Raw genomic sequence first — 18469 nt, 5'->3', positions numbered from 1 at the left:
TCGTGCTAAGAAAGCTCTTTGAAGGCTGGGGCCATTCTTTCATTCAACATCTGTAGTCCCAGCATTTGGCATAAAACCTGGCACATGGCAGATACTAAAAAATGAATGACATTTGCAATTTAATGGATAAACCATATGGCTTTGCAGAAAAATCTGTATAATTCTTTGTGTAAGTTCTTTCTTCATTAACCTTTCAAAAATGTTTATAATAAAATGCAACTCAGTGAAGACATTTCAGAGGTTTTCAGTATGTTTGAAAGAGCATGGATTTCGGAAAGAGCTTACTACCTGGATGACACTGGGCAAGTCACTTAACCTTCTATGCCTCGGTTTGCTCAGTTAAATGGAAGTAATAATATTTTTCTCAATGAGTTTTTTATAAGGGTAAAAATAATACAGGCAAAGAGCCTGGCATATCCTTGGTGCTCAATATTTGGTAGTAATTAAAGATAGGCTGTTTTAGATGACCTAAATTTTATCCTCCACTCCTTTCTCCCTTGATACTTGCTCTTGGCTATTTTAATTCCTATTAGTAACTTCACTACCAGATTTAGTTTTCCAAACACATCTTAGCTTTTGGAGTTTTTTAACTTAGAATTCTGTAAAGTATGCTAGCATAGCAGTTGGAAGTATTTAATAAAATCTCCAAAGTAACCTGGGCAAAATTGTCATCTTTACCCTATTTCATTCTAGAAAGTAGCAAAGTCACCTTAAAGAATGGGGGGGGGGAAGTGATTGGAAAGATGATTGGAAAGAGACATAGCTTTCTTTCTTTCTTTTCTTTCTTTTCTTTCCTTCCTTCCTCTCTCTCTCTCTCTTTCTCTCTTTCTCTCTTTTTAACCAAGATTTCCCCTGGAGAGATTTATTGCCAGATACAAGACCATGCCCCTCTTATGGCCCTCATGTTCACACCTAGGGTGAATAAGATGAACTCCTTTGGAAGGCTGTTTGCAATGAAGTCAGCATAAGGGTGCAAGTGGCGAAAAGGAAGAGCAGCCAAAGAACCCAATAGCCCTTGGAGGCTTGAAGGAATTACTAGATGAGGCCCCAAACCCCCAGATATTATAGCATCTCTGCCTATAAATCATTCACAATGGGTAGGCTGGGAGGAGATGGGTGAAAATAAAATTAGAGAAAAAATTAGTCTATAGACATATATACATAGAAGGATTTTTCTTTTTATTACTCTACTGAAGACATCCCTACTCAGTTTATGATGGCCAGCTGATTTGAAATGGACAGAGTAATTCTTTGCTTTCCCAGAGGAAATAGCATTCTAAGTATAGTGGCCTTGATTTATAGTAAATGTTTTTCCCACTGCTATATCATTGAAACAAAAAAATGAGGTGACACAATAGTAAATAAATTTTAACCATTTAATAAGGACTACAGCAGTCTTTTTTCTTTTATTGAAAAGAATTGCTGAGACCATTCTAAATTTCATAAATTCAAATGTTTGCAAAATTCTCACTTTGAAAAGATTCAGAATACCTTAACTGAAGGAAAAGCAGGGAAGCAGAAGTGATGAGGAATGGGTTTGTTAAGTGATTAATTAGCTTTGCTGTGTTCAAGTAACATGTGTTAAATAATTATGTGAATGATTTTTTCTTAGGTGTTCTTTGGAGTGATGTTCTATATGAAAATATTGTATGTTATTATTGTGATAGAAAGTGACTGACATATAAAGTAAATCATATGATTATTATTTCAATGCTTTGCATTTAAAACTAATGGAATTAGTTTTCTTTGTTCTGAATCATCTAGATTATAGTGCAACAAATTCTATCAAGAATGCCAATGAACTAAGAAGTGGATATTTGATTGTAGATAATTAACATTCTGAAATATAGTGTTTCAAGTTAAATATGCACTCTAATTTTTAGCGCAAAAGACAACATGTAAAACAGGAAGTCATTTTCCTACCATAAATACCCTTTGGGTCCAGAGTAACACCGGCATAACTTTCCCTTTTAACACCTTCTGGCTAAAATAAAGGCAGGAAACATTCAGTTAAGGACATAATTAAATCTGTATGACCTGAATTCTTTGGATCAACTATTCATGACTATTTTTTCCTATTAAAAACCCTTTTTTTTTTTTTTTTGGAAAAGTTAAAGTATATATAAATATTTATATACATGCATGCAGGGATAAAATTTTCTGGCTATCTGAATAACCATAAGATCAGTCACTTTTATAGAAGTTATTATGTGACAGGAAATTGCTCTAAGTGCTTTGTTTATATTAGCTCATTTAACCTTAAAACAAACCTGTGAGGTAGTTACTATTATTACCCCTGCTTGACAAAGGAGGTAACTAACACACAGATTAAATAACCTATCCGCTGTCACATTGCTAGGAAGTGGTGGAGTCAGGCAGCATGGCTCCTGAGTGTGTGCATAACCACCATGCAGAGATGCATGGAAATGTGCCTTGCACAAAATGAGCTCATAAACATTTACTGAAGTGGATTTCATGGCTGAAAACAGAACTCAGAGGATGATGAATTAGGAAGGTCCAGCTCTGTCATTAACAAGCCATGTGATTTTTGGCAAGTCATTTAGCCTTTCTTAACATGAAAACACAACACGGTACGGGTAAATTGTTCTTAATAAATGACAGCTTTCTTTCTGTATTCATGTGTTTACTCATTTAAAAAATGGAAACGTTTCTAGACTTTAAATGCAAGTGCTGTGTCTTATTGATTGTTCTATCTCTAGTACCCAGCATAATATCTGGCACATAGATTCTCAAGACACACTTTCTGAATGAGTTAGAGGTGGGGGGAGAGAAACCTGGAAGGCTATCTACCAAATTGTTCAAATTGGATATCTTTGGGTGATGAGATTATTGGTGATTTTAATTTTTTTCTCTGTGGCTTTATAGTATCTTTACATTTTCTATAATAATCAAGTTTTTTTTTTTAAATTTTTAACAGAATTTCAGATTTACAGAAAAGTTACAAGAACAGTACAAAAAATATGGGATATCCTCCACCCAGATAATAGTTACCATTTTACCACATTTGCTTTATCATTTTTCATGTCTCTCTTTCTGAACCATTTAAAAATAAACTGCTTATAGCATGTACTTTTTTTTTTCACAATGGAAACAGTGTTTTAAAAAAAGAATCAGTAAAAGCATGTTTTTCTTACCACCACTCGTAATGTTTTTACTAAGATTTCTTTTCCAAACGAAGACTCCAGTGAAAAGTTGATGTTGTGGAGACCTATTTCCAGAGGAAGCACGCTGAAGGTCACCAGGTGGCTGGAGAGGCCCTCTATTTTCTGAGGCTGACATCTGGGGGACTTTATCCCCTGACGGCCAACGGCTGAACTTCCTGATGCACAGATTCCTTCAACCACGAACATTTTCACACAGAACTGAAATATCACAAGTGAAGAATTATACCAAAACATTATCTCTGTGCTTATCTGCATACAAACCTGCATACAAATTGCATACAAACAAGGTGCTTTAAAAGTGTTAAAGTAATCCCTTAGATTCTAAGGCTTAGCAGAAAGATTATTTCTGATTTTTTTAAAATTAGAGAAGTTGTAGGTTTACAGAAAAATCATGCAGAAAATACAGAGTTCTCATATACCACCCTTTTATTAATACCTTGCATTAGTGTGGTACATTTGTTAACAATTGATGAAAGAATATTAATATAACTATACACACTTGGGAACTACATATACCTCTACTGCTCTAATAACAAAAAGAAATAAAGAAAAATCATACTCAGGTTGATGTCAAGTTTGTTGATGTCAACATCAATGTCCAGAAAGCTCATGCACTGGTTCAAAAATATCACAGCATCCTTAGACTGTTGTCTATTAAATCAGGTGGAAACTCCTGTAGTTCTTTGTTCATACTGTAGTGATAGCATTTCTTGCACTGCCTCTTTAATGTTCGTATTTTAGAGAGTGTAAGCCTCAGGCTCAGGCACTTTGTGTATCTTATTCGTCTTTGTATCTTTTAGCTCAGTCTCTGGTATTCAACAAAAGATGGTTCTACGAAACACTGAAAACTCCATATTTTGGCATTCAAGGTCCTGTTCAATATGTTCTCAACTTACTTTTCTAATCTTATCTCTCAGTAACTTCCAACTTGTACCCTATTTTACAACCAAACTCGGGCTGAGTTCAGAAAGACCTGAGTTCAAATGTTAGCTCTGCCTTTACTAGCTGTGTGATGGGAGCAGATTGTATGACCTCTCTGATCCTCCATTTCCCCATCTTTGTAATGGGGATAGTACCTACTGACTTCTGGCTGAAATAGTCAGTATTTTTCATCTCTCCTCCAAAATCTACTGATTTGACAGAATTGAGCACTATACCCCAAAGAACAAATACGTAAGTTCCAAAATAAATCAAGCAGGAAAACAAGAAAGAGTGCCAATGTCCAACAACTAATTTTGAGAAAATTCTCAAAGATGGAAAATTCCTTCTCCCTCTTAATTATCTTCTTGGGAAGCAAACAACCATGGTGGGTGGGGCAGGAGCCAGAGAAGGTTATTGGGTCACCTGAGCCCAATGATGTCCCCAGGATAGCAACGATGGGATGGGGGAAGGATAGAAATAGAGGAGTTATTTGATAAAATCCAAAATAATTCATTATAAAATATCTTAGGAAATTGGGAATAACAGGGAACTTCTGAAGTGGATACATAATATCTATTCACAAACTTGCAGCTGCTCTGCTTTCAAGTAATACCTAAGTAGCTCTTATTGAACAATACTTCTGCAAAGAGTAACTATAAACTCTGGACAAAATACAAATAGAAACTGAACTACCTGAAAGCACTAGAGAATGGAAGAGAGGGTGCACATGTGTGGTGGTTTGAAGCTATATATACTCCCCAGAAAAACATGTTCTTAAATTTAGCCCATAACCTGTAGGTGTGAACCCATCATAAATAGGACTTTTGATGAGGTTTCTTCAGTTAAGGTGTGACCCAGCCCAATCAGGATGGGTCTTAATCCTATTACTGGAGTCCTTTACAAGCAAAATGAAACTCAGACAGAGAGAGAAAAAGCCACAGGAAGCAAGATGCTGAACATCAATGGAAACCAGAATAGAAGAGAGAGAATAGGAGAGCTGCCATGTGCCTTGCCATGTGACAAACTAAGAACCAAGGATCACTTGGCAGCTAGCCCCAGAAAGCCAGTCTTTGGGAAGAAAGCATCACCTTGATGACACCTTGATATGGGCTTTCTTTTAGCCTCAAAACCATAAGCAACTATATTCCCATTATTTAACCTGACCCATTTCATGATATTTGCTTGAGCAGCCTAGGAAACTAAAACAACATGGAGGAAGGGAAAGAAAACTGGATGAGTTTCCTGTTTTTTACAGCTTTTTACTTGAGGGCAGGTCCCATCTGTGCTTTGAGGAGTGACCAACTCCCCACCCACCACCCACCTCCAGTAGCAACTGATGTCTTACTGGCTTGATGAACCGGAGGACAGACTATGAGGCAGCTCTCACAGATGAAAAGTAAGGGATAAATCTCAAAAAGGAGAGAGCCTCAGAAAAGGAGCCCCAAGTTCTGTGCATAAACTTTGCTCAAATCTTAACTTAGTTCCCAGGTAAGGCTAAAGGAACTGAATGGAGATTCTAGAGTTTGGGATTAAATTCAGGCAAGTAAACTGCCCACTAAAACACACACACAAACACAAAGAGAGCTCTTTAGAGGAACATGATAGAATCCGGAGTCTCTATAATGTCTCACTAATAAAACCCAAGGTTCAATCCAGAATTATGCATGAGAAGAAATAGGAAAGTGAGACCCATACTTAAGAGGAAAGGCAATTAATAGAGACTAACCCCAACATCTCGCAGATGCCCTTGTTTCTTGTTTTAATATGATGGAAATGCACTGATAATACAAAAATTAAATAAAATGTGGCAATAAAGTGATATGAATGACACTTAAAAAATGATGACAAGTTAAAACGAAGTCACTGAAATTTGTAATAGTTTAAGAAAGCAGCACAAAGCATTTGGTCTGTGTCGCAGCTACTCAACTCTGATATAGACAATACCTAAACAAATGAGCATGGCTGTGATATTTATGGACACTGAAATTTGATTTTAATGTAATTTTCATGTGTCATGAAACATTATTCTTCTTATGATTTTTCAACCATTTAAAAATGTAAAAACCATTCTTAGTTTACAGGCCATACAAAAAGAAGTGGCAGTGTCTGCCTCTCAGGTCAGATTGGAGGGGTAATCATTCTGTGTCTGGGCCTTTAAACATGCTCTTAGCTCTTTTTTTAATTGCTAGTTTACAGTAATAACTTTGAATGTGAATGGATTAAAATCTCCAATTAAAAGATAGAGACTGGTAGAATGGATTAAGAAGTATGGTCCAAAGACATGCTGTTTATAAAAGACTCATTTCAGACTCTGCGACACAAAGAGACTGAAAGTGAAAGGGTGGAAAAAAATATCCCACACAAGCTACAGTCAAAGGAAGCAGGGGTAGCTATACTAATATCAGACAAAATAGACTTTCAATGAAAAGGTGTCATAAGAGACAAAGAAGGACACTATATATTAATAAAAGGGTCAATTCATCAAGAAGAAATAACAATCATAAATGTTTATGCACCCAATCAGGGAGCTCCAAAGTATATGAGACAAACACTGGCTAAATTGAAGGGAGCAAGAGACACATCTACAATAATAGTGGGAAATTTCAATACACCACTCTCTTCTATAGATAGAACAACTAGACAGGGACCAATAAGGAAATTGAGAACCTAAACAATATGATAAATGAATTAGACTTCACAGGCATATATAGCTCGTTACATCCTGAAGTACCAGGATATACATTCTTCTCTAGCACCCATGAAATGTTCTCCAGGATACATCATATGCTAGGGCACAAAACAAGTCTTAACAAATTTTGAAAGATTGAAATTATTTAAAGCACATTCTTTGACCATAATGGAATGCAACTAGAAATCAACAGCCACCAATGAACCAGATCTTTCACAAATATATGGAGGTTAAACAACACACTCCTAAACAACCAGTGGGTAAAAGAAGAAATTGCAAGAGAAATAGGTAAATACCTAGGGACAAATGAAAATGAGAACACAACATATTAAAACCTATGGGATGCAGCAAAGGCAGTGCTGAGAGGGAAATTTACAGCTCTAAATGCATAGGTCAAAAAAGCAAGTAAGAGCTAAAACCAAAGACCTAACCGAACAACTGAAGAGACTAGAGGATGATCAGCAAACTAACCCTAAAGCAAGTAGAAGAAAAGAAATAGCAAAGATTAAAACAAAAATAAACAAGCTGGAGAACAAAAAAATCCAGTAGAGAATAAATAAAACCGAAAGTTGGTTCTTTGAGATCAACAAGACTGATAGACCCTTAGCTAGACTGACAAAAGCTAAAAAAAAAAAAAAAAAAAAAAAAGAAGACCCAAATAAATAGAATCAGAAATAAGAGAAGGATAATTACTATGGATCCAAAAAAATTAAAAAAATCATAAGAGGATACTATATGCCAAAAAGCTAGACAATTTAGAGGAAATGGATAATTTCCTAGAAACACATGAACAACCTAGACTGACCCGAGAAGAAATAGAAGACCTCAACAAACCAATCACAAGCAAAGGGATCCAATCAGTCATCAAAAATCTACCTACAAATAAAAACCCAAGGCCAGATGGCTTCACAGGAGAATTTTACCAAACTTTCCAAAAAGAATTGATACCATTCCTGCTCAAACTCTTTCAAAAAATTGAAGAAAAAGGAACATTACCTAACTCATTTTATGAAGCTAATATCACTCTGACCAAAATCAGATAAAGATACTACAAAAAAGGAAAACTATAAGCCAATCTCCCTAATGAATATAAATGCAAAAATTCTCAACAAAATACTTGCAAATCGAATTCAAAGGCACATTAAAAGAATTATACACCACGATTAAGTGGGGTTCATTCCAGGCATGCAAGGATGGTTCAACATAAGAAAATCAATTAATGTAATAAAACCCATTAACAAATTGAAAGGGAAAAATCAAATGATCATCCCAATAGACACTGAAAAAGCATTTGACAAAATTCAGCATTCCTTTGTGATAAAAACACTTCAAAAGGTAGGAATTGAAGGAAACTTCCTCAATATGATAAAGAGCATATATGAAAAACCCACAGCCAGCATAGTACTCAATGGTGAGAAACTAAAAGTCTTCCCCCTAAGATCAGGAATGAGACAAGGATGCCTACTGCCACCTCTGTTATTCAACATTGTGCTAGAAGTTCTAGCCAGAGCAATTTGCCAAGATAAAGATAGCTCTATGGTTGACTGATTTTTGATAAGGCCCCCAAATCCACTGAACTGGGACAGAACAGTCTCTTCAACAATGGGGCCGGGAGAACTGTATATCCATAACCAATAGAATAAAAGAGAACCCATACCTCATACACTACACAAAAATTAACTCAAAGTGGATCAAAGACCTCAATGTAAGAGACAGCACAACAAAATTCTAAGAAGATACTATAAGGAAAAATCTTCAAGTCCTAGTAACAGGAGGTAGCTTCTTAGACCTTATACCCAAAGTACAAGCAATAAAAGAGAAAGTAGATAAATGGGAACTCTTCTAAATCAAAAGCTTCTGTGCCTCAAAAGACTGTCAAAAAGGTAAAGAGCAGCCAACTCAATGGGAGAAAATATTTGGAAACCATATATCTGATAAGAGACTGATATGCTGCATATATAAAGAAATCATACAACTCAACAACACGAGTACAAACAGCCCAATTATAAAATGGGCAAAAGCTAAGAAAAGGCATTTTTCCAAAGAAATACAAATGGCTAAAAAACACATGAAAAATGTTCATTGTCTCTAGCTATTAGGGAAATGCAAATCAAAACCACAATGAGATACCATCTCACACTTATAAGAATGGCTGCCATTAAACAAACAGGAAACAATAAATGCTGGAGAGGTTGTGGAGAAATTGGAACACTTATTCATTGCTGGTGGGAATGTATAATGGTACAGCTGCTGTGGAAGACTGTTTGGCAGTTTCTTAGAAAACAAGATAGCAAATTACCCTATGCTCCAGCAATTTCACTTCTCCGTATATACCCAGAAGATCTGAAAGCAGTGACACGAACAGATGTTTGTACACTGATGTTCATAGCAGCACTGTTTACAATTGCCAAGAGATGGAAACAATCCGAGTGTCCTTCCACAGTTGAGTGGATAAACAAAATGTGGTAGATACATACGATGAAATACTATGCAGCAGTAAGAAGGAACAAGGTCCTGAAACATGGCAACATGGATGAACCTTGAAGATATAATGCTGAGTGAAATGTCAGACACAAAAGGAGAAATATTGTATGTTACTACTACTATGAACTCCCTGAACAATGTAAAATCAATGTCTTATAATGTAGAATATAGTGATAGACAAGCTAGTAAAGGGGGAATGATAATCTCATATGTTCAGATATGTTAATGGGGCTGAATTCAAAGGTATGGGAATGGATAGGGGTGATGATTGTTTGTTAATGGGATTCTAAGTATCAGAGCTGCATTGAAGAAAAATAGCATTAAAAAGGGTTGTTAAAAGGCATATATCCCACAGATAAGCAGTACAAATATAGAAAGGTGCTTGCATGATATACTTTTAAGGTATGACACTGGTACAGAGAGCTGACAACAGAATGGTATATGAGAAAAATCTACCTATTGAATACTAGGGAATAATTAATAGAAATACCTTACTAGTCCCACACAAATATTAGGAAAAATAATTAAGGGCTGAAAAGAGTTATGGGGTGTTTTGGGTCATGAGAATTGTTTAAAATGGAGAGTGATGAGGATTGTACAATTAAGTGATGATAATGTGAGATCTGGATGGATTATCATGGACAGAACATATGCTATGTGAATTTATGAACCCCCTACTTTATAAGTCAAGCCCTTGATTCTGAGGCTTGTTCTTGTGGAAATTATGGTTGTAGAGGGGAGGCTAAGCCTACCTATAATTATGCCTAGGAGTCACCTCAAGAGAACCTCTTCTGTTGCTCAAATGTGGACTTTCTCTCTTTAAACCTAACTCTGCAAATAAATTCATCACCTTCCCCCCAATGTGGGACAGGACCCCAGGTGAATGAGTCTCCCTGGCGACATGGGACAGGATTCCAGGAATGAGCCTGACCCTGGCATTGAGAGGTTGAGAATGCTTTTTTGACCAAAAATTGGAAAAGAAAGACAAAAAAAATAAGGTTTCAGTGGCTAAGAGATTTCAAATAGAGACTAGAGGCGGTCCTGGAGGTTACTCCTACGCACACTTCAGTTAGATATGCCAAATGGCCACAGTATGATAAGCCCAAGTCAACAGCAGTCCCCCAAACCCTAAAGAATACCCAGATCCTTATCTGAGACTCTATAAAGTTTTACTCACTAATTTTATTCTTTGGAAACTTAAATCCTCTAGAGAGCTCCTATGCTAGCTAAGTCCCCAAATCCAGAAGCAAAAGCCTCTTCAAGACCATCAACTAGATATGTCCCCTTTGCCCCTAATGATGACCCCTTTTCCACATGAACAAGCTGGGGTGGTCACTGCCGAGATATCCCGGAAGACTGGGAAAGTGATTGAACTAGAGAAGGGGTAGCCTCAGATAAGATGGAATTTAACAAAGGATTATGAATACTGAATCTCTATATAAATTTCTTTTTTTTTTTGGTTGCGAGGGTATTAGAATAACTAGAAGGAAAGAATTGAAATGGTGGAACTGTAACCCAAAGCATTATTTGAAATTTGCTCTATAGCTACTTGTTAAATTGTAATTTGAAAGTTATCACCTTTTTGCATATATGTTATGTTTCACGATAAGGAAATAACTGAAGCTCTGGAACTGTAACGCATAACATTCTTTGAAATTTTCTAACTATTTGTTACATTGCACTTGGAAAGTTATCACTTCTATGTATATTTGTTATATTCCACAATAAAAAATATGATTAAAAAAAAAAAGAATTGGTAGGCCAGATTTGGCCACAGTGTGCTGACCCCTGATCTAGTATATAAAGCAAAAAGACAAAGAAATGGAAAAGATTCAACATTGTAGGTAAGTCAGATTTCTCATATTGATTTACAAATTCTGGACAATACCTATCAAAATCATAATATAATTTGAAAAGTAGAATTCTACAAACTAATTCCAAAGTTTATCTGCCAGTACTAGTAAATGTACAAGAATAATAATATCAAAAACATTTGAAAAATGAGAATACCAGAGGGTACTTGCTTAACAAGATAAAATATGGTACTTTAAAATGTGTGATATTGGTAAAAACAAAAAGTGATAGTTCTATGGAACAGAATAGTGAATCTGTAAAGAGTCCCACATATATGGAAATTTAGTTTATGGACAAGATGACATTTCAAGTTAGTGAGAAATATATAGATTGCTTAACATACTGTTGGAACAACTGCCTATTCATTTGGGTAAGAAAAAACTTACATCCTTATTTCAGACAAAGAAAATCCAAATTTGTTTACAAAAGCTATAAAATGATTAAAAGAAAATATAGAAAAAAACATTTTTTAAACTTGTGGTGAGGAAAGATTCCCAAAACACAAAACCAGAAGCCATAAGGGAAAAGAGTTACAGATTATATAATATACAAAATAAAAATACTGTTAACAAAGTTAAAGACAAGTAGCAGACTAGAACAAATACCAGCAGCATATGTAACCAACAACGATTAATAGCCACAACCTACCAAGTGCCCCTTCTCTTTAAACAATAAGTATAAACATTTATTGAGTATTTACTATGTGCCAGCCACTATATTTACATGTATTAGCCAATTTAATCTTCAACAAGATGTAGGTATTATTATCCCATTCTTCAAATAAGGAAACTAGGCAAGGAGAGGCTAGGTAATTCACCCTTGGAACTCAGTAAGAAACTAGGAAAAGGATATGAAGGTAGTACATAGGATATGATAGATGGTATACGAAAGAAACAGAAAGGCCAATAGACAAATGAAATGAGGCTCAATATTTTTAGAAATCAGGGTAATGAAAATACAAATTTTAATGGCATACCATTTTCTCTTCATCAGATTGGAAAAAAAAATAAGTAAAACTCTGAAGGATTAGGGCTTCTCACACAATGTTGGTAAGAATGCCAATTTATGTAGTCCTTTTGTTAAACACTTATGGCAAGATTTATCAAAAGGTAAAACATGCATGCCAATTACTCCACTCCAAAACAAAACATCTATCCCAGAGAAGTACCCATGCATGTGTATGAAGATATATATGCATAAGTTTAGACTTTGTAAAATCAATCATAACAGTGAAAACTTGGAAAAATCCAAATGTTTTCAATAGGAAAATGGTTAAGTAAATTACAGTAGATCCATAAAGGGAGCATTAGTTATAAGGTTTTCACAATCACATAGTCACATGATAAAAGCTGTATAGTTATACAATCATCATCAAGAATCAAGTATACTGGATTAAAGTTTAACAGATTCAGGTATTTCCCTCTAGCTATTCTAATACACTAGAAACTAAATAAGAATATCTATATAATACACAAGAATAACCTCAGAATTACCTCTCGACTATCTGAAATCTCTTAGCCACTGAAACTTGACTTTGTTTCATTTCTTTTCCCCATTTTGGTCAAGAAGGCATTCTCAATCCCACAATGCCAGGGCCAGGCTCATCCCTGAGGGTCATGTCCCATGAAGCAGGGAGGGTAGTGAGTTTATCTGCAGAGTTGACTGAGAGAGAGAGGCCACATCTGAGCAACAAAAGAGATTCTCTGGGGGTGACTCATAGGCATCATTATAAGTAGGATTAGCTTTTCCTTCACAGGAATTTTATATGCATATGCCTGGATGGGCTGAGGAAGCCCTGTTGATCTCCTCAGTTGACCAGGGTTTGGCTGTGGCCCCTGTGCCCTACCTATTTATTCTATCTATCTATTTACATCTCTACCCTGAATTTCAATTTGAGATGTTTTAAGGGTGACACATTTTAACATGATTTGAATTGAAAAATGAAGCTAGTCTTTTTATGACAAAAAGTAAGTCTGATTTTGGTTGATTATCGTTGTTGTGACCATGAGGACTGATTTCACATCGTAAGGCAAACAGATTACATAAAACAAATAAGGCAAATGTGCAGCTCCAAGGCTTAAGATAAAAGTCATTTTATAAATAAAAAGTCTTGACATAGGGGTCATAAAATCAACAATATTTTTATTTTTCTAACTTTTCTGATTATATTGGGTTAAACAAGGAGTACCCATCACTATAAAAATGAAAAATAGGAAGAGAACTTACACTGACCCCCCCCCCCCATTCTAGCAATAAGTAATATTTATCCTTGGGTAATAAGCCAATTGAGAGAAAAATCCCATTCATCTAGTTAGGGGATGTTTTTCTAATACAATTTCAATTTTTATGTTTATTAACTGTAGAAATTTATAATATGTTACTTAATCAATTGTGTATACATAATATTTGTCATGATCACTAAGTCCAGAAGCAATTTTTTGCTACTTGGTCTTATAATCATAGGAATTTACAAATACATCTATTTCAATGTATGTACATATTTTTACTGCATCAAAGTAAGATAGCATGATCAGTAAAAATCTTTCAAGAATAAAAATATATAACATTGGGGAGTGGAATGCAAATGTGAGTTCACAGAGGAATAAAATGATATATAATCTGTTGTTATTAAGAGTTAGAGGAGAACCTAAGATGGTGGCTAGGTGAGACAGGGCGAAAAAACACCTCTGTGAAAAATACTAGATAAAAGCCAGAAAGTGACCCAGAACACCAGTTCCAGCTATGCACCAGCCAGACAAGTTCTGCTAGAACCACAGGGACCATGCATTTGGTGAAATCAGGAGTCTGCATTCTGAAACGAGTGAGTGAGTTGGCTGAAAGTCCTGTGGCCACGCTGCGGTGTGGGGAAACCATGGGTTGGTGTTCAGAGATGGGCTAATTCTTTAAAAAAAAAAAAAAAAAAAAGCCCGGGAGCAGCTGCAGATACCACGGGGAGAGCCCCGTAGTGAAGCACAGCGGGAGCGGGCTGTGCCAATGCCTCGGTGTCTGGTGTGGAGGATGGCCCTTCCCACACCTGCTGCTGATTTTCTTGGGGCCAGGGGAGCAAGGGGGAGCCAAAAAGAGAAAGAAAACCGCACCACTTGCACCCATCTCTCTGGTGGGCTGGGGACACTCCTGCCTGGGGCCGGACCCACAGCCCAGAGCCGTGCCAAGGAACCCAGTGTGATGGGGAGTCTTTCCTGCAGCACCATGCACATGCCACAATATCGGCTGTGGACAGAGGCCTTTAATACACCCATGGCTGATTGTCCTGGAGCTGGGAAGGCAGAGCTGTGTGAAAAGGGGGAAGTTAACGCATCCCATTCAACCTTCTTTGAAGCAGGCTGGGAACGCCCCTGCATGGCCCGGCATCCCAGGGCTTCCCTGGAGGCCAGTGCACACTTGTGATGTGATGCAGCCCTCCCTCAGCAGAGGTCCTGGAAGAGCACAGCAGGGAAGGGGGACCCGCTCAGAAATCCCAGGGAACCTACGCCAATACCAAGGACTTGTGGGTCAGCTGCAGAGACAATCTGTGGCGAGACTGAAATGAAAGCTTAGACTCTTGCAACAGCCTTAAATCTCCAGGAACACCTGGGAGGTTTGATTATTAAAGCTGCTCTCCCTCCCTAACCACTTAGACACACGCTCCACATTCAGGGCAGACAGCACCAACAACATACCCAAATTTAGTGCACCAATTGAACCCCACAAAAGTCAGATCCCCACACACCACAAAGACAAAGTTGGGGAGAACTGACTTGAGGGGAATAGGTGACTCGCGGACGCCATCTGCTGGTTAGTTAGAGAAAGTGTACACCACCAAGCTGTAGATCTGACAAATTAGAGATTGGTGTTTTTCATATCCTGAAAGAATCCTATCAAGTAAAGCAAATACCAAGAGGCCAAGAACAACAGAAAATCATAAAGCAGACGATAAAACCAGATGATATGGAGAAACCAAACCAAAACACCCAAATCAAAAGATCAGAAGACACACAGTACTTGACACAATTAATCAAAGAATTACAGACAGGCAACAAGAACATGGCTCAGGATATAAAGGACATGAAGAAGAGTATGGCACAGAATATAAAGGACATAAAGAAGACCCTAGAAGAGCATAAAGAAGACATTGCAAGAGTAAATAAAAAAATAGAAGATCTTATGGAAATTAAAGAAACTGTAGGCCAAATTAAAAAGACTCTGGATATTCATAATACAAGATTAGAGAAAGATGAACAACAACTCAGCCTCCTTGAGGACCACAGAACAGAAAATGAAAGAACAAAAGAAAGAATGGGGAAAAAAATAAAAAAAAATCAAAATGGATCTCAGGGATATGATAGATAAAATAAAACGTCCAAATTTAAGACTCATTGGTGTCCCAGAAAGGGAAGAGAAGGGCAAAGGTCTAGAAAGAGTATTCAAAGAAATTGTTGGGGAAAACTTCCCAAACCTTCTAAACAATATAAACATGCAAAGCATAAATGCCCAGCGAACTCCAAGTAGAATAAATCCAAATAAATCCACTCCAAGACATACTCTGATCAGACAGTCAAATTCTGAAGAGAAGGAGCAAGTTCTGAAAGCAGCAAGAGAAAAGCAATTCACCACATACAAAGGAAACAACATAAGACTAAGTAGTGACTACTCAGCAGCCACCATAGAGGTGAGAAGGCAGTGGCATGACATATTTAAAATTCTGACAGAGAAAAATTTCCAACCAAGAATACTTTATCCAGCAAAACTCTCCTTCAAATTTGAGGGAGAGCTTAAATTTTTCACAGACAAACAAATGCTGAGAGATTTTGCTAATAAAAGACCTGCCCTACTTCAATACTAAGGGGAGCCCTACCGACAGAGAAACAAAGGAGAGAGATAGAGATTTTAACAGACATATATAGAATATTACATCCCAGGTCATCGGGACACACATTCTTCTCTAGTGATCATGGATCTTTCTCCAAAACGGACCGTATGCTGGGACCTAGAAACAAGCCTCAATAAATTAAAAAAAAAAAAATGAATTTGTTCAAAGCACATTCTCTGACCACAATGGAATACAAATAGAAGTCACTAACCATCAGAAGTTTGGCGAATTCACAAACACCTGGAGGTTAAAAATGAGGGGGAGATGAAAACATTCCCAGATAATCAAAATCTGAGGGACTTCATCACCAGTAGATCAGTCCTATAAGAAATGCTAAAGGGAGTTGAGCAGGCTGAAAGGAAGGGACACTAAACTATAGACTGAAACTACAAGAAGAAATAAAGATTTCCAGTAAAGATCACATGGTAAATATAAATACCAATACTACTGTATTTTTTATTTGTATCTCCACTATTTACTTCCTACAGGATCTAAAATACATAAACTGCAATGATAAATCAGTGGTTTTGGACTCAATGTAAAATATGTAAGTTTTGACAAGAACTACATAAATGTGGGGGAATGAGGGAGTATAGGAACATAGTTTATGTGTCATATTGAAGTTAAGTTGGCATCAAAGAAAAACAAGATTGTTATAGATTTAAGATGTTAAATTTAAGCCCCATGGTAAACACAAACAAAGTATCAGACAATATGACCATAGAGATGAAAAGTAGAGTAGGGGTTCTGAGAAATGGGGGAAGGGGCAATGGGGAGTTAAGAAATGAGTGTAGGGTTTCTGTTTGGGGTGAAGGGAAACTTCTAGAAAGGGATAGTGGGAAGGTGATAGCATTGCAACATTCTAAATGTGATTAATCCCACTAATGGAATGCTAGGGAGGGGGTGGAATGGGAAGATTTAGGCTGTATATATGTTTCCACAATTGAGAAAAAAAAAAAGGACAGTCTAAATAGATGACAATTAAATGCCAAGGATGATCCTGGATGGGATCTGAGGATGGAGGAGAGGAGGCTCAAAGGGACACAGATGGGACATCAGAAAAAAAAAAAAAAAGGAATATAGAATGTAAACTTTGTATCAAGGTTGAATTTCTTGAACTTCTTAGCTGCGCTTAATGGGATTGCATAAAAGAATGTTCTTGTTCATCAGAAATGTATATGTGAATTATATTGTTTTTTCAAGGGTGTGTGCAGCTTGCTCTTATATGTTCAGAAGACAGAGCAATAGATGATGGATGATAGGGAGGGAGAGAGGGAGGGAGGGAGGGAGGGAGGGAAAGAAAGAAAGAAATGGTGTGACAGGATGTTAAAGGTGGTGGATCGGGGTATCGGGGGAGGGTGGTCGGGGTATGCTGGAATTCTGTGTATGGGGTTTTTACTGTTTTTGCAATTGTTCCTGTAAGTTTGAATTTATCTCAAAATAAAATTTCTTATTAAAAAAAAAGACTGAGGAGATAGATTCCAATGGATTCCTGCAAGGACTTGGATTATCTCTGAAAGAATACACAAGAAACTGGAAAAGGAACTAGAATTATTCTGTAGGTTGTATATGCTGGGAGTGGGGCTGTCACAGCATATACAGCCTGGGGATGGGAGAGAGACTTATTTTTCACTTAATATATTTTTGTATTGTTTGGAGATTTTACTCTTACCTAGAGTCAGCCAAACCAAATGATTTCTTTCAAGAAAATAAATCTACTTTGGTGCATGTATTACTTTTAAAAAATAAAATAAAACCTGACTTTCTAAAAAAAAAAAAAAAAAAGAATGTTCTTGACCATGGGAAAGGTATATGTGAGTTATATTGTTTGTTCAAAGATATGTGCAGCTTGCTCTCATATGTTCAGAGGACAGAGCAATAGATGATGGATGATAGATAGGGAGGGAGGGAGGGAAAGAAAGAAATGGTGGTGTGACAGGATGTTAAAGTTGGGGAATCGGGGTATCAGGGGAGGGGGTTGGGGTCTGCTGGAGTTCTGTGTATGGGGTTTGTACTGTTTTTGCAGCTGTTCCTGTAAGTTTGAATTTATTTCAAAATAAAATTTATTAAATTAAAAAAAGTTAGGTATTTAAATAATGGATTGCTACAGCGTTTAGGTTCTGCTCTACACATTTAAAAGTTTAATATATCAGTTTTATTTTTAAAATATCAACATTTAAAGTAGTCTAAAAGTTATAGATTTGCATCTATTTTTACTTTGATGAAAAATTTTAGATGCCAACTTAGAAATCAATGCGGTACATGTTTTCCAAAAAATCTTGTAAGTTATGTAAGCAAAACTTTTGAAGACCACTGAAAGAGTCAACTCAAAGAATGGAAATTAGAGCTTTGGGAAAATACAGCCAGATTTTTTGGACTGTATTGAGTAACCATTTAGTGTTTTGTGATTGTAATTTAAAGTGAAATCAGTTAGCCTATCATATAATTCTCCTCAGAGGAGTGCTG

At 36.6% G+C, this 18469-nt stretch overlaps 1 protein-coding gene across 1 annotated transcript in view; it reads right to left on the bottom strand.

Moving 5' to 3' along the window:
- The window catches only part of C5 (complement C5), a 131201-nt gene that overhangs the window by 42063 nt on the left and 70669 nt on the right, over window positions 1-18469 (bottom strand). Inside the window, exons 21-22 of the mRNA XM_037797345.1 lie at window positions 3156-3383; window positions 1924-1984 (exon numbers count right to left, since the gene is read on the bottom strand). Coding sequence (XP_037653273.1) covers window positions 1924-1984; window positions 3156-3383 — 289 coding nt within the window. The remainder of the gene's footprint in view (window positions 1-1923; window positions 1985-3155; window positions 3384-18469) is intronic.

This window comes from Choloepus didactylus, chromosome 10 (genome assembly GCF_015220235.1).
Source record: "Choloepus didactylus isolate mChoDid1 chromosome 10, mChoDid1.pri, whole genome shotgun sequence".
In the NCBI taxonomy this organism is placed as follows: Eukaryota; Metazoa; Chordata; class Mammalia; order Pilosa; family Megalonychidae; genus Choloepus; species Choloepus didactylus.
This window is presented reverse-complemented; position numbering and strand designations above follow the sequence as displayed.